The sequence below is a fragment of the Protomyctophum parallelum genome, assembly GCF_964188405.1.
Source record: "Protomyctophum parallelum genome assembly, chromosome: 1".
Lineage (NCBI taxonomy): Eukaryota > Metazoa > Chordata > Actinopteri > Myctophiformes > Myctophidae > Protomyctophum > Protomyctophum parallelum.
In genome coordinates, this window is record NC_139697.1 from 73283543 (window position 1) to 73306464 (window position 22922).

General features: G+C 41.9%; 1 protein-coding gene across 2 annotated transcripts; it reads left to right on the top strand.

Moving 5' to 3' along the window:
* The first annotated feature begins 46 nt into the window (after positions 1-46).
* On the top strand, positions 47-22922 carry LOC310875030 (LIM domain kinase 1-like). 2 transcript variants are annotated; one of them, XR_014570606.1, is made up of 16 exons: positions 47-409; positions 10163-10301; positions 13541-13650; positions 14340-14516; positions 14845-14950; positions 15262-15557; positions 15931-16120; positions 16211-16297; positions 16998-17129; positions 17219-17278; positions 17404-17469; positions 17685-17883; positions 18248-18303; positions 19400-19557; positions 19892-21353; positions 21906-22922. XR_014570606.1 is itself a non-coding variant. In XM_083788057.1 (15 exons), exons 1-15 carry the CDS (start codon positions 237-239, stop codon positions 20496-20498), a joined length of 2556 nt encoding a protein of 851 aa, XP_083644183.1. In that variant the 5' UTR covers positions 47-236; the 3' UTR covers positions 20499-21893. The 2 variants fall into 2 exon arrangements, 1 of the variants encoding a protein (XP_083644183.1); XM_083788057.1 differs by lacking the exon at positions 21906-22922 and having other exon boundaries at positions 19892-21893.

A 22922-nucleotide genomic window follows, 5' to 3' on the forward strand; every position in this document is an offset into this window, starting at 1 on the left:
CACTGTGTCTGGCTGTCAGTGACCTGCAGAGGGACACTGGCTGGCTGTCAGTGGCCAGTAGAGGGACACTGTGTCTGGCTGTCAGTGGCCAGTAGAGGGAGACTTGCTGTCAGGGATCGGTGTAAGAGTGTCTCCCATAGTATACTATACAGCCCCAGACTTCATCTGCCCAGGCAGCACATGGAGAAAAACCACAGAGGAGGTCATTGTATTGTAGGAGATCCAAACAAGCACGCATGAGAGTGACGAGCTCTGCTATTTACTGCTGTAGAACTTTCTTTCCGGTAAATCTGTCCCGGCCTGACCTGGGAGAGGGAGTGAGTGACAGCTGTCCTGTTGGAGTGAAGAGAACTGAACGGGTCCAAATGTCACGACGGGACCAGAGATTCCGCCGAGGAATGAAAGGGAGGTACGATTCCACTGGCATTGTCATTGTGGCATTCTTGTGTGTGTGTGTGTGTGTGTGTGTGTGTGTGTGTGTGTGTGTGTGTGTGTGTGTGTGTGTGTGTGTGTGTGTGTGTGAGATGAAAATGATTTGAGTTACTCAAGTCTGATTAGAACCAAGTCTGCACTATACACATATTGTATTTACACTTCTCTTTTTTTAATACAAAAAAAACCCAACCACAAATCCAATGTGAGCATGTAGGCCTACATATTTGCAAATTGTCTTTTTTTGCTGTACCATAAACGTGCTGGGTCTGTAATGAATACTCAGTCAAATCTCATACAGTATTCTACTGTCAGGTGTCCTATGTAGTATACTGTGCATGCCCATTATGACAGATGTTTTTAGAGGAAGTCCAGCAGGGAGACAACCAGAGGATATCATGCGTCACCAGGACATGACATTTGACCTACCTACAGTGTGTTATGACATCATTAGCAAGGTTGATATTTTTTCAACCTTGGGTTCTATTGTGTCTGGGGGCCGGCCGGTTCACAGAGCCACGGGAGCAGCAGGGAGTAAGGACAGAGATGTCAAGTCAAATTCACAGGAATATTTAGACATTTAGACAAGATTATTGATGAGAGTCAAGCTTGAATCATAAAACATGCGGTTACAATTATTTATTTCATGCCTGGATGGATTCTGGTGTTGAGTCTGAGTCCAGATGTTTGCCTGACATCTAATGGCAGATGTGAGGCTGATTATGTCCCACGTCCGTCGCCAAAGGCAAAAAACACACACACACACACACAGGAGGACAGAAATAAACGTGCAGCTGACCCTAGACAACGCTTTTTTCCCCTCCTTGATCCCCTTTCTGTTCTCAGCAAATAAGAAACAGCTCTGTTAGATTTGGTATTACGACACACTGTCTGGTAAGCAGCAAGGGCCTTCTTTGTCATTCTTTTGGGATGCTCACACTCAAAAATGAACATACGTACTGCAATAGAAAGTTCCACTAGAGTTCCTTGTCTTACACCAAAATCTCAGACATATAACTTAGATAAAAAGAAAGACATCAATTGATGCATCCTATCTATAATTAATAAACCCCTGATATCATTCATTAATCACTATATATAATGAATGATATTTGGTTGTCTGAAAACAGATTTCATATGAGAGGAAATATGCGTCTCCAACTCTCCATCTCTTCCTCTCCTGACATGAATTTTCAATTGTTGGGCAAAGTTTTTCATTCTATTGTTGAGCGTAACATGGCCTTAAAAGTCTAGGCAAAAGGAAGCATGGACCTTTACTCTGTCCAGGAAGTTGCCTCCCATTCCAAGCGGCAGTGTTGGAGAGATAAGAAAACGGGTTCCAACTGTGCAATATGGCTTTTATTCGATGGTATTCAGTTTGCAACTTTGCAAGTTTTCAAGCAAGGGGCTTGTATTTGCTGTTCTAGAAGGCTGAACATGAATGCCCTGTTGTTCTGTAGTTAATGAGACCACTGTCATAATGCTTGGGGTTCATATTGTTCCCCCCAGGGCCAATATTCATGAAGGGAATGGACTGTTCCTGTTACTTTTCTATTAAGTCATACTGTTTGGTCACAGATTCTGGTGGGAGTCAATTCATGTGAGACACCATATGACTATGTTTTACATAGTCATAATAAAACTGTACTAATTATATTAGTGTCTCAACAACAAACACACTCTGTAAGTAGGACATGGAAAACAACACGAGAAGATATAGGCTTATTTTGAGATGCATCATGAGAATGTTTGGAGCATAAGTGGTATTTAGCTACATGAAACCTAGCGCCCCTATTCTGGGTCAAACATTCTGAAGTGTGTGTGTGTGTGTGTGTGTGTGTGTGTGTGTGTGTGTGTGTGTGTGTGTGTGTGTGTGTGTGTGTGTGTGTGTGTGTGTGAGAGACGCAACTTGGCCTGTTGTAGCGCCACCATGAGGCTGATTTGAAAACTGTCAAGTGGCATTTCTTCCTCAGCCTATAGTGGGAATAGCATGCAAGGCTTGGGAAGCCGTGGATATGCACGGCTTGGGATACACTGCCATGTCTTCCTTCTCAGAATGCATTTCTTTCATGTGGATTCCAAGGGATTCGATTTCCTAAAAGTTGCGTAACTGATCTGACAGTGCCTGTTCCTCTCCGACGCTGGTGTGCATCGATCACTTCAATGTCCACAACTTGACTTATGATATTTAGCGTGGTGACTTCTCCTTGCACCAGCCATCCAAATACACGTTCCAGTGCAACTATAGTCCTTCATTGCAGTCTCTCCATTTTTCCTGTGACCATTTTCCAATATTGGTCTGCCAATTAGGACTCCTAATTCCACTGCATCCATCCCTATGATGGGTACATCTGCTATGGGCATTCCTTTTGCTTCCAAGTCCCTCCTTATCTTTCCGTTTGGCGCTTTAATCATAGAAGAGCTCAACTTGGGTGTTTCCAATAAATGGACATGAATGCTTTGATTGTTCTTAATATTTCTCAAACGAGCCTTCACTTTCCTGCAGGTAATTCTCTGGGGTGTTTTGGAACCAAACACATACATATTAAACGTTTCTTTACCTATAACTGGCAGGTTAAGACGCTCTGGAAATATCCTCTTTAATGAAATTGCGGGTGCTATACCCCCATAATAGGCACCTGGCTACTTGGCTTTGCGTTGGTGCATCTATCCAAATGGTAGCTGTCTGCAGTAATACTGTAGGCCTACTATTGTCAGAGTTGCTTGCTAGTTGCTACACTACTAGTGAATCTGCAACACTGTGGTCAGCCTGTCTGTCGTTGCCGTGGTCGGCGCGTATTGACTGGCTGTTTGATTGCAAACTGTTTTGTGGTGTCTGCGCCCGCACTCTTCACATTGAATGCCCTGCGTTCTACAATTACGCGCGACATGCCTGCCAGACATACAAAACACCTGCCTTGTTTCCTCAGTGTTTCTCTTCTTAGTTCAACAGTCAGTTCAGTAGCCTACAGTTCTTGGATTTGTGATTACCATTACAGAATATGCATTTTGAATCATCTCTGAAACTCGCAGCATGGAATGCAGCTGTCGAGGCAGCGCCGCCGCTGTAGGTTTTCCTTTTATAGTAGGCCTAGGCCTATAGCCTATACTTTATATATAGTTTATATTTTATGCCTATATCCTATTATTTAATAATAGAAGACACCTCACGAATCGATTCAACCATTGTGAGCTGGTAGTACGAATACGACAATGGAGAGTATCTGGAGTATATCCCTATGGGATATGCAGCTTGTTTATACTTCACTGTGCAAACTCACAGCACATCTCATTCAAGACACTGAACTTGCAGATCTGCCATTTTTGCCATCCAAATGCATTATATGGTTAAATGGGCCCTAAGAGATGCAGAAACTAACTAGAAAAAGTGCCCCTCTGGGCACAGGTCTCCACCAGGAGGATAGGAGAGTGTCACGTGTGTGATGTTTGGCAAAATGTTTAGGGGTAATTTAAACATGTTTGTTTGGGTTTGTGTGTGTGTGTGTGTGTGTGTGTGTGTGTGTGTGTGTGTGTGTGTGTGTGTGTGTGTGTGTGTGTGCATTTCTTCCTCTGCCTATAGTGGGAATAGGCATGCACGGCTTGGGATGCCGTGGATATGCACGGCTTGGGTTATCCGTGGATATGCTCCTGAGGAGGAGGATTCTAAAAACTATACTTATACATTCTAAAGCCTTGTTTATACTTCACTGTGCAACGGTCCTATGCTGGAAAATAGCAGATATGCAAACTCACAGCACATCTCATTCAAGACACTGATCTGCCATTTTTGCCATCCAAATGCATTAATGGTTAAATGGTTTAATGGGCCCTAATGGGCGGCGGTGGCTCAGGGGTAGAGTGCCTGGATGGTAACCGTAAGGTTGCCAGTTCGAACCCGGGCTCCCCCAGAGTTACTGTCGAAGTGTCCTTGAGCAAGACACTGAACCCCTAATTGCTCCCGATGTGCTAGTTGGTGCCTTGCATGGTTTCCGCTGCCATCGGTGTATGAATGGGTGAATGTAATGCACAATCTCTGTAAAGCGCCTTGGATAAAGGCTTAAATTTACCATTTAAGAGATGCAGAAATTACTAGAAAAAGTGCCCTTCTGGGCACAGGTCTCCACCAGGAGGATAGGAGAGTGTGTGATGTTTGGCAAAATGTTTAGGAGTAATTTAAACATGTTTGTTTGGGTTTGTGTGTGTGTGTGTGTGTGTGTGTGTGTGTGTGTGTGTGTGTGTGTCTGTGCACGCATGCGCGCATGCTTGCGTACGTGCCCTGCACCTCCCTCACTGTTATACCCTGTAGGTATGTTCCATCATTGATTTCACTCATCTTGGCCTCTTGTTTTTCATACTGTACCGCCACACCGGTGGTTGGAGTCCCTCTGGACTAGTGTGTGTGAGGGTTCGTGTCACACGCATTTTAATAGTTTTGCATGAGGTCTGAGGTGTATTTCAATTCTGAATGGCAAGACTGGCTGTTTGTGCCTGTTGAAGCCACACTGTTGTTGTACAAGGATGTTCGAGTCAATCTGGTATTATAATCACAATAACATCAGTAACGGGATATACATTCTTGACTTTATCAAATATTATATATATATGTCCCACACATAAGAGCCTTATTTATGTTAAAAAATAAATGAATTAATATAAAATAAAAGCACTTGCAAAGTTATATGTAATACAGTTGTGTATTCTTATGACATTCATTTCATTATATAAAAAAATCATATTCCATCTGAATGAGTTAAAAGCAGGCTCTGTACCCAAAAATGCCTGTATTTAGCCTGTCCCCAGCAAGTGGTCACAATTTCAATCAGCCAAAAAAGTGTCTAATACTGTCACAATCGCATAAATATACATACTAAATGAAAGTAGATTGTCGACAACATAGCAAACAATATACACAGTTAATTTTAATTTATATTTTCCAATAAATATCTCATATCAAATGTCCCACGTCTCCGTCAACTCCGTCAGGTTTTTTAAAAGTCTTAAATAAATCAGAAAATATTGTCGACAGATTGAAGGCTTATACATAGTCTGGATTTTCGGTGGTGGGGTGACCACCGCTCCGGGGGTGAGCTGACCACCGGAGCTGAAATAACGTTGAGCGGTGAGTAAAAACAGAGAGAAGGGCTGGAGCGGTGGCGGTGGTTTGCTCTTCACCCCGGCTCGTGACGTCATGATGTAGTTCGGTGGTCACCCCACCACCGAAAATCCAGACTATATGTATGAGCCTTTAGCCTGAAGACTCCTTTTCCAAGTCCTGTTTATATTTGTTGCAACAGTGGAGCACCTGGTCTGACAAGCATTCAATTGTTTGATATTTTAAACAAACAATGTTGATATCAATGTGGTCACAGCTTTTACATGTCAACTCCGTGAGGACATTATGATCTTTGTTAAGAATTCCAAAATAATGTTTAGTATTTTAGTTTAGGGTTAGGTTTAGCTAACAACTGAAGAAAAAACTAAATGGCTACATTGTACTACAGAGGGTTAAGATGAAAATATATGCAATTTTGTCAACTCCGTCAGACGTCAACTCCGTCAGGTTTTGTGTCTGACGGAGTTGACATGTATCTGACTGAGTTGACAAAAGTGTTCCTAAAACAATAAAATTATAGTTTTTGAATAATGGGAAGTATTCTAATTTGGCACACAGTTAGAGCATGCCTTAAGGAACATTTTTGGCTATAGGGCCATCACAGATTTGTCTCGTGGTGACCATGGCAGCCATTTTACAAAATGTCCACCACCTGATGTTATTTTACAATAACTCAAGTTCTACACCACCTAGGATCTTGATTCTGGTGACTAAGACTACATTATCAAGTATGAAGGATGCAGTGGTACAATTTAGATTTTCCCTGTGACCATGGCAGCCATTTTTCAAAATGGCCGCCACCTGCTGTTATTTTACAATAACTCAAGTTCTACACTACCTAGGATCTTGATTCTGGTGACGAATCATACATTTTCAAGGATGTGGGGTACATTGGTACTATTTAGATTTGTCCTGTGACCATGGCAGCCATTGTCTTTCAAAATGGCTGCCACCTGCTCTTATTTTACAATAACTCAAGTTTTAGACCACCTAGGATCTTGATTTTGGCAACTAATCATACATTTTAAAAGATGAGGAATACAGTGGTACTATTTACATTTGTCCTGTGACCATGGCAGCCATTGTTTTTCAAAATGACCACCAACCTGCTGCACCAAGGATCTTGATTCTGGCGACTAATCATTACATTTTCAAGGATGAACTTTCTCTGGGAGGGGTCAGGGCTTATTTCAGGTGCAGGTTGAGTTGCTACTGACAGGACATTAAAAGGAGGTGGGCTTTCTGGCCTTTGACAGGGAACTGTGGGAGAGAAACTTTGGTCTCTTGACACCCCGATTAGGTTCAGGGTTTTTTTGGTGGAGACTTGCCTTTCATGACATCGTTGCTGCAGCAGTTGATCTCCTTACTGCCAGTGGTGCGGCACACTCTGGGTCTCTGGGGCGTCTTGGTGGCCTCCTGTTTCTCCATCCTTCTCATGAGCTCTGTGTTCTGGGGCTCTGTTATAGTCAACTTACATTGTCTTGGCTGGAGATTGCTTTCCTGCAGGGTCCAGCCCAATCTTGTGCAGATGGCTGCTGGCCCACCTGGAGGCCCCAACCTCACTTGTTCTGTTGGTGTGATTAGGTGGGGTGGTCTTCCCCAATCAGGATGAGGGGTTTGACCCTTTCAAACGGCAGTCTGGCCAAGTGTCTGTATTTAGTTGTGAGGCTAGATACAGGATACGATTGCTCACCCAGCCCCAGGTGACTTTAGGCGAAGGCTCCTTTGATTTGGTAACATTGCTTTGGTTGACATGCTGGGGACACAGAGAAAGACACTGATGCCTTCTGTGTCTGCACATCCTGCCTGATAGTCCTGAAGCCAGATCTTCTGTCTTCAGTCTTTCGCTCACTGTTCACTGCTCACTGTTCACCTCACCGAATTTAGCCCAAGGAGTTTGACCCCTAGTTTGGCCATAGACCCCCTAGTTTGGCCATAGCCACTTGCCCAAATGTGCTGACCTCATCACATCTGTGATGATGGCCATGGCCGTTGTTACGGCCGCAGGCCTATATAGATATATGTCTGTGTCTGCGTGGTGCGCGCGGTGCGCGCCCCCTTTTGCCTAACCCATCCCTGTAGGTCCGTCAGCGCAGCCATTGGTGGGGAGCATTGCCGCCGCTCCGCTGTTGGTCGGCCGCTCCGCATCTCGCTCCTCCAACCAGCTTCTACACCTGCGCCCACCTGACTGCATAAAGCCGTCCTGAAGTCTTCACTCCGGGCCGCTGTCCAACAGTCACTCCAGAGTGGAGCAGACTAGAGGCAGCGCGCCCTCCGTGCAGAGAGAAAATGCACGGAGTAATATTATGACGCAACCACCCGTATAGCAAGAGTTGCTTTGCGTGATGAGTTTCTGAGTGTCACTTCTATGTTCTGAGCACCTGGCCACGGAAGCCTGCTTTTTGTACACTTTGATAGATTAGAGTAGAGTAGGCAATAGTAGGGCACTGTTGTCTCTTTATTTTGGTGGTTAGGTTAGCGTGTCTAAAACTCAAGAGGTTAGTTTTAGTATGCTTTTGATTATTTCCCTTTAGTTGCTCCGTGTGTCATTTGTTTGTCAATGATATATAATTCACATTGAATAATGAAAATACTTATGTAAATAGATATTGTTTCACCATAATTTGTATGCCACAAAGAATAATAAAAGAACTGTTGGCAGTTTTACCACCTTGCCTTCTTAAATAACCGTCCTAGACTCGGTGAGTCGTAACAGCCGTTTTTAGCCAACGTAGTGTTTTTTGTGCAAAACTAATGGATTCAGAATCATGAAAAGCCCCTAGTTTGACATGCCACATGCTACTTAAAGCATAATGAAATGTAGAACATTTAGCCTTATATTGGTTGTTGATGGTACCCAACTTTCAGCAGCTGTCAAAAATGCCCCTAGGGTGGTTCAATAGCAAGTTAGCAACTAATGTGGGATATGTTAGTAGACACCTTTACAAACACATTGGTGAAGAACATTCTTGGTAAGAAATGTATTCACAGATTTGACATTATTCTGATAATATTCCCTGACTAAATTGGTAAAATAATAGCAGGTCCAGCATTTTTGAAAATGTCTACCATGGTCACAGGATAAATCTAAATAGTACAACTGTATTCCTCATCCTTGAAAATGTATGATTAGTCACCAGAATGAAGATCCTAGGTGGTGTAGAACTTGAGTTATTGGGAAATAACAGAAAGTTGGCGGCCATTTTGAAATATTTCTACCATGGTCACAGGACAAATCTAAATAGTACCAATGTATCCCACATCCTTGAAAATGTATGATTAGTCACCAGAATCAAGATCCTAGGTGGTGTAGAACTTGAGTTATTGTAAAATAACATCAGGTGGTGGACATTTTGTAAAATGGCTGCCATGGTCACCACGAGACAAATCTGTGATGGCCCTATAGCCAAAAAATGTCCTTAAGGCATGCTCTAACTGTGTGCCAAATTAGAATACTTCCCATTGTTCAAAAACTATCATTTTATTGTTTTAGGAACACTTTTGTCAACTCCGTCAGATACATGTCAACTCCGTCAGACACAAAACCTGACGGAGTTGAGTTATTGTAAAATAACAGCAGGTGGCGGCCATTTTGAAAAATGGTCACAGGGCAAATCTAAATAGTACCACTGTATTCATCCTTGAAAATGTGGGATTAGTCACCAGAATCAAGATCCTATAGGTGGTCTAGAACCTAAATCAGTTCAACTTGTCAACTCCGTCAGATGTTCGTCAACTCCGTCAGACGTTGGTCCCGTGATGTTTTTGTTAATTTCCAAAGAAATAGACGATTCGATGTCAAATCTTTTGTGCTTATGTATTGAAACACCAACTGAAATGATACGTAATGATGATTTTTTTTTTTACATGGTTTTCATGTTTATAATATTGAAAATAAAGGTTGAAATGACGGATTTGAGAAATTGGATATTTCATAATAGTGTGATATTGGAACAAAACAATATTAAAAGAATTGTATTACTTAACTTGATTACTGAAAGCCATTATAAGATAACTGAGGACTTTATATTATTGTTGAAATTATCAAATTAAAATAAAAGGGATTTTAGTGTGTCTGACGGAGTTGACATGAATCAGTTATGAAGTGCATAAATGTCCCATTTTAGAAAGAAATGTTATGCGAAAAACCTGTTCCTTCTCAAGATTGGTAGTTGAGACCTGTGTCTACAAATACATCCATTTGATCTTAAAAAAATCTGATTTGAAAAAAGTTTTGTCCCTTATCTCAAGAATGGGTGCTATACAGAGTGAGATAGTCTACTATGCAGATTATGATGCATTTCTTCTTGACCTTAAAAGTAATTATAAAATGTTATATGAATCCGATTATTATTATGAAGCATTATTTATGAGTGCTTAATTCATAAAAAAAGTGTTGCTAATTTTCTACCCTCATGATCCTCTTCATTTCTCACCTCTGGCTCTGAATACATTTCTTAAAAATGTTCCATGTTTTTCCTGTAGCTCTTTTTATATCCTGTGCTCACTAACGTAGGCTAATTACACCCCAGGGATCAATGAAATCGTACTGTATCTTGTCTTATTGTATGTCTCGTCTCTCATGCATATCCTCTGTACCACATGTGTTTCCCTCAGGTGTTGTGAGTGTGGCTGCATCCTGTCTCACTGGTACTATGAGAGAGATGGTCAGCTCTTCTGTAAGAAGCATTACTGGGCCCGCTACGGAGAGCAGTGCCACGGCTGTAAGGAAGCTATCGCTACTGGACTTGTCATGGTAACCTTTTCATCTTACTGTATAAAAACAAAGCCGATATGCTGGGGGTATGGGGAGGAATCCATGCCCCTGCTATTGATGCATTGCAGTTGATAGAAGATTTTCACATCAAGAAGTTTATAGTTGTATAGTACTGGTTAAGAATATTTTAACCACAAATAAATATATATATAATAGTTGTTGCATGATAGCCCGTTTCTCTGTTCTTCAGTATGTACTATACCTATAATGAATAATACAAACACCTCATATACTTTATGCAAAATGATAAAGAATGGTTTTAACAGAAAACATTTCAGTCTGGGGGAGCTGCCTCTTTGTCATGACAGTTATCAAGCTTTTTAATTTCAATGACCGCTATCTCTCTTTTTTATTATTGCAGATCTACAAGCTTGCAAACTTGTCGAGTTGCAAATAGCCGATCTATATACAGTATAGGTTACAGTGGTTGAACTGATTTTGGTGCATTATTAACTTTAATTTTGCTGGGGGAACCCCCGGAAACCCCTCAAGGACCCCCGGGGGTCTTTGGACCCCACTTTGAGACCCACACTGTCATAAAACATTCCAACAATAGTCCAGAGTTGTGGGCTTTTTGAGCGAAACACCACATCACATAATAGTAAACAACACACTGCACTAAAGTACAGATTAATGGTGAGCTGGTGGGTGCTACCAATGCATATTAAGTCATAATGACAAAGTGTAAGCAGATTACTTTCTTCTGATTGTCTGAATGTATGGAAATGTGTGTGAGTGTGTATGTGTGTGCAGGGGGTGTGGGTGTGTTTGGGGTGGAGGTTCCATCTGCCTGTTTTTGCTATAGCGTCTGTGTATGACAAGAGCGTGTGTAAAGGTCTGAGTAATCATATTACCACATTAGAGCCATGAAATGGGTGACACCCCACCAAACTAAAAATTGGAAAATATTGTATGCAATTCTGTTACTATAAAATATGGTCTGTTACATCAGCCTTACATAAACAACATGTTACATCTTACAAAGGCTTTTGTATTGTGCAAGTAAGCAATACTCTAAACACTAATTTCCTGTCCCATTTCTCCTGTACTGGCCGGAGTGGCCTCATTTTCACCTGTACACTAACAATTCACCATAATCAGTCCTAAAACTAACACTATAGTCAGAGAAGAGACTCTATACCACTTGTACAAGTTAAAAGGGTGACATCCTGTTACTATCCTCTAAACTAGGGGTTCCCATGTTTTTGGCTGGGGACCCCCGGAATTACTTTGGCCATGTCTCGCAGTGATATTAGTATCGCTACACAAGGCTAAGGTTTCACTGCCCTAAATGGTTAGGTTATTCAGGTATACTCAAATAGTAGCAAATTGATTACATATTGATGTCCAAATCAAAAAGATTATTGATCATATACAACCATTGGTGGACAGTAATGAGGTAGGCCTACATACAGTACATTATAATAGAAAACAATTTTTTTTATCTGTACTTTATTTTAGTTTACTTTTTAGAATTTTTGAGACATCACTCTATTTTTGTAACTCATTTCTAGGAAGAGAATTTAAAAAATAAAAATAAAAATACACACAATACCACAATCCCTATTTAATTGAATTTTTTGCTCACAACAAATACAGGAACACTCGCCCCAAAACACACTCGTGACTAGCCCCGGGTCTAATCCAGTAGTCTAATCAGGTAGGCTATTCCTAATTGTAACCTCAGTAAAACTATGCCTAAAACAAACCTTATTCCTAAATGTAACCTCAGTAAAACTATGCCTAAAACAAACCTTATTCCTAAATGTAACCTCAGTAAAACTATGCCTAATTCAAACCTTATACTAAATGCAACCTCAGTAAAACTATGCCTAAATACCTTCTTATTCCTAAACTTAACTCCAGTACAACTGCATAATCCTAAACTTATTCCTAACGATAATCTCAGTAAAACGAATACAAGAATCGCTGGGTGCAACCGGTCTGGGGTGGGGGGGGGGGGGGGGGGGGGGTGGTCGAGTGTGTTTTGGGGCGAGCGTTCCGGTTATACCCTCACTACGTACGTTTTCCATGTGTATGGAAAATTAAAGTCCCTCAGAGGTTCTTAACATGAACTAACTCTGGTACTTTAACTCAAGTACAAATTTGACTGTGCAACTTTCAGTTGTAGGCCTACTGTAGTTGAGTAGCCTGCCCTATACAGTATGAACTGGACCTCGCTCTCAACTATCCAAACTCAAGCCTTGAAATTAGTACATCTATTACAATGTGTAAACTAAAGCCAGTAACTACTGCTGTATGTTCAGAAGCTTCCTTCCTCTTTGCTTCCTCAATGTGACAATAAATACTGTTTTTTATCTTTAACTGTTAAGTGGAGGATATCCCTGTGGAAACACCCTGACAGTATCAGGCCTTGGAGCCTTTAATCTACACAAAGAACTTGCATAATTCAAAGTTTTATTTGCATTTTTGCAAATCAGGCCAAGCCTGCCCTATTTTCTTTGGCTTTATTGTTGCTTTCATCTATTTTTCTTTGAGGAAGTTCATTATATTTCTCAGAAAGAGGCCAGTCTGATGAGTCTGTGGGTTCTTCATTCTTCAGTAGGCCTATGTAGCAATATTGAGAGTTCACATTTGTCTCACAATCTTTGCTTTTTAACTCCTTTCTGTCTGAAATCTAAATAGCTCTAAATAGAGGATTAGTGAGAGGTCATTGTGGGGACTTATCATTTTGTTTGTTTGTTTGTTGTCTTGAATAAACATAATATTCATATATATTTTCTTCATAAACATATAACGCATTCCCAATGCATTATATGTTTATGCATCTGGATGTTGCCAAGTCCCAGAAAGGACGCACTGTGATTGGCTGGTAGCGTTCTCAATGGGCATTGTTGGTACTGTAAATGTATAAATCTGCCGAGCACTGCCCTGGGCGAAATCATAACTCATTGTCAATCACAATTTATGTTAGGTACTGTGTAATTAAAATCATGTTTTGGATTTTTGACTGCAGTATGTTATTTAACCATCTACTGGTATATATATTTTCACTCCTTTCTCTGTCTTAGATCTTTGTTCTCACTGTCCACATTCCCCAAACGTATATGGTAGATTAAAATGATGTAATATACTATTATAAAGCAGGCAGGGCCAAAATCATCTGTATGTCTGTACTCTGTATGCTAATCTCTCTCTTCCCTGCTCTTTCCGTTGTGTTATGTCATCCTTCCTGTCTGTGTGTTCACTGTGTGTAGGTTGCTGGAGAGCAGAAGTTCCACCCCGAGTGTTTCACATGTAAGAGTTGTGAAATGTTCATTGGAGATGGAGAAACATACACACTGGTACAGCACTCAGAGCTCTACTGGTTAGTATAACCCCCCCCCCCACACACACACACACACACACACACACACACACACACACACACACACACACACACACACACACACACACACACACACACACACAAACACACACACACACACACACACACACACACACACACACACACACACACACACACACACACACACACACACACACACACACACACACACACACACACACACACACACACACACACACACACACACACACACACACACACACACACTTTTGTAATTTTGTCACTGCTGACCCCTACTGGTGGGTGTCTGAACTGGTCAGTCCTTAATTGGTAAAGAAACCATGTTCCTCCTTCAAGCTGCTTCTTTATGCCAGTGAGGAGCTTCATTACCCATGCTAACAGGCATCCTTGATGCCCACAGAGATACTGTACAATGAATTAACTCTGAGGATTTCATTGTGTAGGAGCATGGGTCAAATGGAGGAGAGACGTGTCTGTCTAACACAATGCCAGCCCATGTCCACAATATCACCTAGTAGCATAAACTGTAAAGTCCTGAGTAATGTAACAATAGACATTTTACACTCTCAGTGTTAAACATTGAGGATGTTGCTGTGTACACTGGTATACTTCTGTATATATCAGAGGCTAAAATAGGAGAGAAATGGAGATGGTAAACCGCCTCTACTTGTTTGTCTGCCATGCAGTGGCCACTGTTTCTGCCAGAGCAAAGCATCTTCTGTGAGTGAGACAGCATCGCCACTGCCCAGGAGTCCCCACTTGGTGGCGCTAGTGTCACTCCCTCCCCGTGCTGATGGCAGACGAGGGCTGAATGTGGCCACAGAGATTAGCCAGGAGAAATGGCCTCTGGTCACCGTGACAGAGTGAGTTCTCTGCCTATGCTTTATTTGTCTCAATTGTCTGAATGTGTGTGTCTAAATTTGAAGGGAATGTAGACCACACATTTTGTCAAGAAACGGCAATAGATACCGTATATGTGTATATGTGTAAGTCCCTCAGAGGTTCTTAACATGAAATGTCGGTGGATTGGAATTTACTTCTAGTCTCACATAGCCAGTTGATCAGAGATCTCCGCTTACCAATACACCTGGTGACATCTATAGCTGCTAGAATAACGGCAAGAACAGCCGCTAACAAACCCTCTGCTTGTCCTTCTCTTCACCTCTCTGTCCCCTGTTCACTATTCCTCAGCCTGGACCCAACCGTCCTCGGCACCGACCTGCTGAACTCCATCCACACCGGGGACCGTGTGCTGGAGGTGAACGGCATCCCTCTCCGCAATGTCTCCCCGGACGAGGTACTGTAGCCTAAGATCCATTAACATTGCATGCTCCGTTAGGTACACAACAATATCCTGTCATGTTGAAGTAATACTGAGGATTGTATTGTGTAGTACAGTGGTGAGAGACATGAGAAAGAGGATGACATGGAGTATAAACGGCAGAGCCACTCTACCAAATGCAAAGCAATATCACTACAATAAATGGTTTCATTTTGATGATGATGATGTCTGTAGTAGATGACTAGGCCTACATAGAAGTGCTAAAAAAATCCCCAGCATGGACTCTGACACGCATTGGTCTGTGACCGCTGTCCGTCCACTTCTAGATCAAGTCTGTGATCCAGGACACGAACAGACCACTGCAGCTGACCATAGAGCACAACCCTCCGCCTGCTGTAGAGACCAGCAGCTCCGGCTGTCCCCATGACACCGACGCCAGCCGCCCTGACCCCTGCGTCCATGACCCCTGCGTCCATGACAGCCTCAGTGGAACCCCCAAACTCCCCAGCGTGGAGGAGGAGGAGCCTAGTCCTGGTGAGGAAATGCACAAGCCAATCAGGATGTCCGCCCTAGTATCACCTCAGCATCAAGGAACAATGGAGAGGCGTTCTAGACATATCCTGTAAGTGTAAGATCTCTGACTCTTTCATGTGTTACAGTTACTTGACAAAAAAATATACTATTGGGCTATCACAGTGAGCACATAATATTGGGAAGGCCTGTTTTTTGTTTTGTTTTTAACATTCATGCAATACCTCTTGTCAACCAGTGGTCCTACAGTGTCTGATCACAAGATCTAAAGGTGACAGGTCTTCAATCAGCACAGTTGTGCTACTTATATCGGGGCATACATATAATATATTGCAGCTTTAAATGTAACAGATCAAAAGACTTGGGTAGCAAAGGTTTCACCGTGAAGATATTGCGTGCTTGTCACTGTCTTGCCATTGTCAGTCACTTACAGCATACATTTCTGTTTCCCGTCTCTCTGTCAGGCGTAGCTGTAGTATAGACAAGTGTCCCCTCTTGCCTGGCGCCATGCCTCTTCTGTCCCAACGCAGGGACATGGTGCGCTCAGAATCGTTGCGCGTGGACACTGGAGACAGGAGCCACCGCATCTTCAGGTCCTCAGACCTCATCCACGGTGAGGTGCTCGGCAAGGGCTTCTTCGGACAGGCTATCAAGGTACTATACTGGCACAGAACGGGGCTGTTGGGAAGCCATGGCTCTAATTGTGTATGCAATTTCCACCTGAGATAATCATGTAATTTTCAGGTAACACACCAAGAGACTGGAGAGGTGATGGTGATGAAAGAGCTCATACGTTTTGACGAGGAGACACAGAAGACCTTCTTAAAGGAGGTAGGTAGCTTATCGAGAAAGGATGAGGGGTTTGGAACTCTCAAACCTGGTAAACAGCCCAACAGCAGTTCAGCATCTTACATTTTAATAAGCAAACTCATTTGAGGCTGAATGTTTAAAGTCGCACGCACGCACGCACACACGCACGCACGCGCACACACACACACACACACACACACACACACACACACACACACACACACACACACACACACACACACACACACACACACACACACACACACACACACACACACACACACACACACAAATATCTAGGTAGGTAGACAGAATATATTATCTAGCCTATGTTCTGTAGCCTATATAAACTCCTCACAAAAAGTTCAGAAATCTAACTTTGGTTGATTTAATTTTCTCCCCTTTAATAATACCAATTGGTATTGTATTTTATATAGTTTTTATCATTCATTAGTCACCTTTCCAACGAGGTACAGATTGTAAGGACCAGGCATTCGTGGAATGAGCAACACAGCTAAACTTGTGGGTAGCACCCCTAAAACAATTGCCAAACTAGCAAATGGTTGGTATTCACCCTTGCTTTGAGTTGCTTAGTGGATTGGATGATTGCACTAAAAAACACATATTGGCCATTTTTACACTTGATTAATTTTACACTCAGTGTTATGGAACTCAGTAGCGTGTGGATGTATGTCTGTATGATTCCTCTACATTTGTACAGGTGAAGATGATGCGTTGTCTGGACCACCCGAATGTCCTCAAGTTCATTGGTCTCCTTTATAAAGACAAGCGGCTAAACTTCATCTCAGAATATGTGCAAGGAGGAACTCTCAGGGAGACTATTCAAAAGATGGTGAGGCTGGTTTTCATCTTCATCATGTATTATCAGTATAGTTTTGAGCAATATGGTATGACATATAGGTATATTCTCTTCATCTGAAGGACAGTGATTTTCCCTGGAATATGAGAGTGAGTTTTGCCAAAGACATAGCAGCAGGAATGGTGAGACATTCCTCCATTCCTACCTATTACTCTAAAAACTATGGGAATATGGTTATCGCTAAACTGATGCTTCACTTGGGGTCAGGATACTACAGTATGTTCTGTTTTCCATCTTTCTTTCTCAGGCATATCTACACTCCATGAATGTCATCCACCGTGACCTGAACTCGCACAACTGCTTGGTCAGAGAGGTAGTGTACTGCACTAAGGTTCCATTTATTTCTTGGTGTATGAAATTATGTATTTTCAACAACAGCAAAAAAGTTTGACAAAAATGATGAAAATACTTTTATTTTTGTCAAACGATTTTCTTCAAGACACTTCACCCCTAATTGCTCCCCACATCTGAGCCATCTGAGCAGCCATCTTCTGAGTGAATTTAGTGACACTTTTCCTTCTGTCTTAGAACCAGAGTGTGGTGGTGGCAGACTTTGGCCTGGCCAGGCTGGTGATGGAGGAGAGGTGTCAGGGTAGGAGTAGGACCCCCACTCTGCAGAGACCCCCCGCAGGGAGTGGGAGACTGTCAGAGCTCCGAAGACCAGACCGCAGGAAACGCTACACCGTAGTGGGGAACCCCTACTGGATGGCCCCTGAGATGATCCATGGTGATTATTGTTATTAGCTCCCACTAGAGGGCGCTGTTTCACAATGTACGGTCAATTGGCATTTGGCATTTCCACAAAAATAGCCTTTCAGCAGTAATGTATATCAAGAATTCAAGATGAATCACTGTGATGTTCTGGGTTTGAATGTGGCTCAAGTCATTTATGTTGAGTGGCATGGCTGATGGCTTTACTCCAGAAAAATAAGAAAACAGATGGTACTCATTGAATTGGGATAAATAAAAGTCTTGGTTGACAGCATCCTAAGCAAATCATGAGTTAAGTAATAAAAAGTAGAAAAGTAGAAAACACTTAGCACATGCTAATCATCATACATGTTACCTTCTTCTCTGCTGTGCACCTCCAGGGAAAAGCTATGATGAGCGAGTCGACATCTTCTCCTTTGGCATCATGATATGTGAGGTAGGAGGACCACTTGACATCAGATGCAATGTTTCATATGTATTTAAAATGTAAGCATTTAGCAGATGCTCTTGTCCAATGGGACTTTGAAGCCAATCATCAAATGACAAGGAAAGGGAATATTGTTACATAAATAGAATTGGGATTCCAGTTAAACATTAAACCTCGATCTGTCTCAATGTGGTTTTTACTGGTTAAATAAAGGTTAAAAAAATAATAGAATTGTAGAAAAAAATACTGTATACCGTATCCAAACTGATTCAAAGAAAAGCTCTGTTACCTTTTCAAAGTATACTGTAGAAAACCCCACCACTCGGTGGGTGGAGCTACTAATTTGGCACACCTGTGGCTATAGGTACTAGGTAGGAGTAGCCTCGATACCCAGGCTTTCATTTCTTTGCGCGTAAGATGAAAGCCTGGAAAAAGCCGTGGGCTGAACCAGTCTAAAAGTGGGAGTCAACCCTTCCGGGTGGGCGTCGCTCTAAATGATGTGACGTAGCGCTGCACTAGGGGGGAGAGGAGGGGCCGGGGGTGACGTACAGATCGATGAGATCCAATCAGGGTGCGCGCATTTCTGAGGCGCGACCCGCCCCTCTAGACCAGAAATGTCTCTGCTTAGGTCAGGCTAGGTAGGAGCCACACAAACATTTGCTTGTCTCACTGGAGAGGTGCTGGGGGACACCACAGCTCCGATGTGCAAAGTTGATGCATTATTTGAAGATCATCACCTCTATCATCATCACATCATGTCACTCATCGTTTCATTGCCATCATGCACTGTAAAACCTAAATAAACTGCTGTGACTCTTGAATACTGTCTGGTCTGTGGCCCTTCATGATCTAACAGGCATGCTGGTGTAGGGGTATATAATATAAGTATAGCCAGCAAACGTCCCTTTTATCAGACAAAGATCTTTTTCAATACAGATATGTCTTTTTTTAGCACAATTTGTTAGAATTGAGTTCAACGAAAGGAAAGGTTGATTATTAAAATGCACATTTTATTCCACTGTGTATATTATAAACTATTAAAAACATCTCTAAGTTGAATATTTTCACAGTTGCATTATGCCCGTCTGTCACTGTGCCTCTCAAGATAATAGGCAGAGTGAGTGCCGACCCTGACTTCCTACCTCGGACCTCAGACTTCGGGCTGAATGTCAGTGGTTTTCTGGAACACTTGCACCCTCCAGACTGCCCTGCTGCCTTCCTGCCCCTAGCTGCCCTGTGCTGTGACCTGGAGGCAGATACACGGTGACAACAGTCATTCTCAAAATCTTTCATTTAAATGACCCCCAGTTTGATACAGTTTACTTTTCATTGGTTAATACTGTATATAAACCCACAGTGTCCATATTTTGGGCATGTCATCTACAGTAGGTGAAAATCTTTCAAATGTCTTTCAAATGTTCAAAAAGAGTGACAATAGCTGACCTGCAAGCTCACAAGATGCAAAAAGAGTGACAATAGCTGACCTGCAAGCTCACAAGATGTTGCTTTTTGCTCAACACCACAGATCTTTGAGTTTGTATCTATTATTGTATTATAATTTGTCACATACAGTATGCTTCTTTCTTTCTCTCCTCAGTCCATCCTTTGTGAAACTGGACGAGTGGCTAGAGAACCTACTGATGCATTTGGACATTGGCCTGCCTGTGCTGTCTGAGCTGGAGCACCACTGCAGGGCCTTCTGGAAGAGCTGCAATCACCAACACCTCCAACACACCGTCTCGTCCGACCACAACCAGCAAAACGACAGCTCTGACCCCAGTCTTATTTCGGATGACTCCAGTAGTCACACACAGCCTGGCTGTGGTCTCGCTGAACCGTCACAGCATCGAGACGAGAACATCACGCTCAACCACGATCGTCCAGGCGCCGGGCAGCATCAGCGCAGCCACAGAGACGCTCAAAGCAATGGCAACCACACCTGCTTGAACGGAGGCCATGAGGACTGCTCACAACCCAAGAACCACGACTGCTCTAAAGGTCACCTGACGTCCATCGGTGGAGATTCAAACAAAGAGCAGTGTGAAACATTTGAACACAAAGGCCACTCAGAGCATCCAATGCTCCAGCAGGAAGCCTCTCAGTTGCAGCAGGTCCGCAGCCCTCTGCCGGGCCGCCCTAACAGGCCCAGGAGAATATGCAGGGTTTTGTGGGACAGAACCACAGAGGATAGCTCGTTTCTCTGAGGGCTAAAGCCGATTTGTCATACACCGCTGCCACAGACCAACAATAGCCAATGTATAGCTTTAATATAGATCGGCTATTTTGGGAGCATAACATTAGGCACAAAGTTACCTCAGATAGATAAAGACATGTGCATTGTGCAACATTACGCCAGCCACGTCAGCACCTTTTTCTGTTAAAACACATTCTTGTTGAATATAGATGTTGAACACTTCTGTCACACAACACTTTATCACTGAAGCATAAAGCTTTAGTGGAAGCCAGCTTTACCAGTTTGGTTTTATATCGACTGACTGTGGGATGAAAGTGTATTCTGCTTTCTCAAAGTCACCTTTTCAAATAAAAGGTCAAAATAGAGATTTTTGTGGGGTTTCAAAACCTGCAAAATTGAAAACATACTCGATGGTCAATTCATCAGTATAGGCTACCGTGAATGCATTTAATATAAACATGAAGAAACATTTAGAAGGTAAAACAACAAGGAATGTGTATGCAGCAGCATTTGTGTTCTGTAAACCAATATAAGCCTTGATTAAAAGCTGTGAAAATACTGCACTTTATACAGCTGCACAATTTGGATTCAGAAAGCCTTCTTTGATGGCCCTGTATCTGTAATCTGTATTTTAGGCAATATCAAAAATATTGGAGGAATGTTTTTATGTTAAACACTTGGAATAATACTTTTTTTTAACAAATACAAGGGAAAGATATTTTAATGGCATTGGGTTTACCAATAAGCTGGTTAGCCACTAGCCCAGATCCCTAGAGTAGAGCAGAATGTGTGCTAATAAAAAGTATAGAGATCAAAGATTATTGGTGGTGCACAAAATAATGTGGTAGCCAGCCATGCTAAGAATGTGGATGTTTACATATTTGGGAATTGACCAAAATTGAAGACTGACATTCAGCTGTTTACATGAGTATTATGCAACTCCATTTTTTGTCCCATGTGCAGCTTTGGTTGGCGTCTAAATTAATTGATGAGAACCAAAAGATTGGTCCCAACAGAGCAATATTTTGTTTAATGACACAGCCTTTATGTTAAACCCATCATTTTGATCTGTGAAACCAGCCCACAACCAATGAGTAATGCAAAGATTTGCTATATGTAGTCATGTGACATGTGTTGCATTGTCATCCATTCTCTGAAATAATTGTTGCTTAAAAAGCCACACCAAATATGCGTTTTCTATTTGCTGATACATTAATCAGTTTTAAATTATACCACTTAAGCACAAACGTTGGCATGCTGATAAGACAACTTCAATACATGGACTACCAGTAGGCCTGCCTATCTATTTTCTTAAATATAATTTGGCCCACATGTAAATAGACAAAACAATAATAATCTTATATGGCCCCTCCTCTCTCTTTCACCCACACAAATTGTTGTCAGGTTAAATAAAAAGCACCAAATTTGATTTTCAGTGTCACCTGGTGTAACCTGTTTTTCCACAAGATTAAAATATTTGATTTGATGAATCATGTATAGGCCTAATTTTTGGTTAGGTTTTCTCACCATTAGCCTATGTGAGACAAAAATTGACAAAACATAATATCATAATATATTTCACCATTTAACATTTCCAGGCACATTCTGTAATTTTCATTGTAAAAAATGGTTTAATTTACATTTCAAATGACAACATGACACATTTTTAAATAATACAAAATCACATTAAAAAAAACAAAAAGATTTTTTCTTTTAATTTGTCATCTTGCCACTATAGCTATCACTGATCCATGATAAGCTAGACAGCAACAGGTGGGTAATTGGCTCAGTGGCAGTGCACTGAGTAGCGGAGCGGACTACAGTACACTATACACTAAAGACTAGGCCTACAGCACCACTCTGCGACGTCACAGGAGGACGGTCTGTCACGTTTTTCATGCACCGTTATTAATACTGTATGTATGTTATACACCGTTTTACAAGTTGAACTTGAATGCGCTGGTAACATTGCTTTATTGCGTGGGTAGCTTTGTGTGAGAAACCTTACCTTTTACATTTGCATTGAACAGACAGACTCACTTTATTTATCGCTGTGTGAACACCAGAGGGCTCGTCATCGTTCATCATGGACCACATGTCGTCCCCCGTCCGGTTCCCCAAACAGAAAAAAGGTAACTCACAAGGGAAATCATGATTCTCTATAAGGGAATCATGATTTAATTCTAACGGGATTATAGTGGGATTATATTTGCAAATACGGTCTATTGTATTGCTGAATGGTAGCCTAGATAATCTCTGAACAACAAGAACAAAGTTGTTGTTAATTAGCCTAATACATGAATCAATTTCCATGTTTGATTAGGCCTACAAAACTGTTCAATATTTTTGCTAGCACTTTTCAGGTGTGTTATTTTCGTTAGATTCATGCTAAGCATTGTGATTTTGTATTTATTGAACACATTAAAAGATTCAA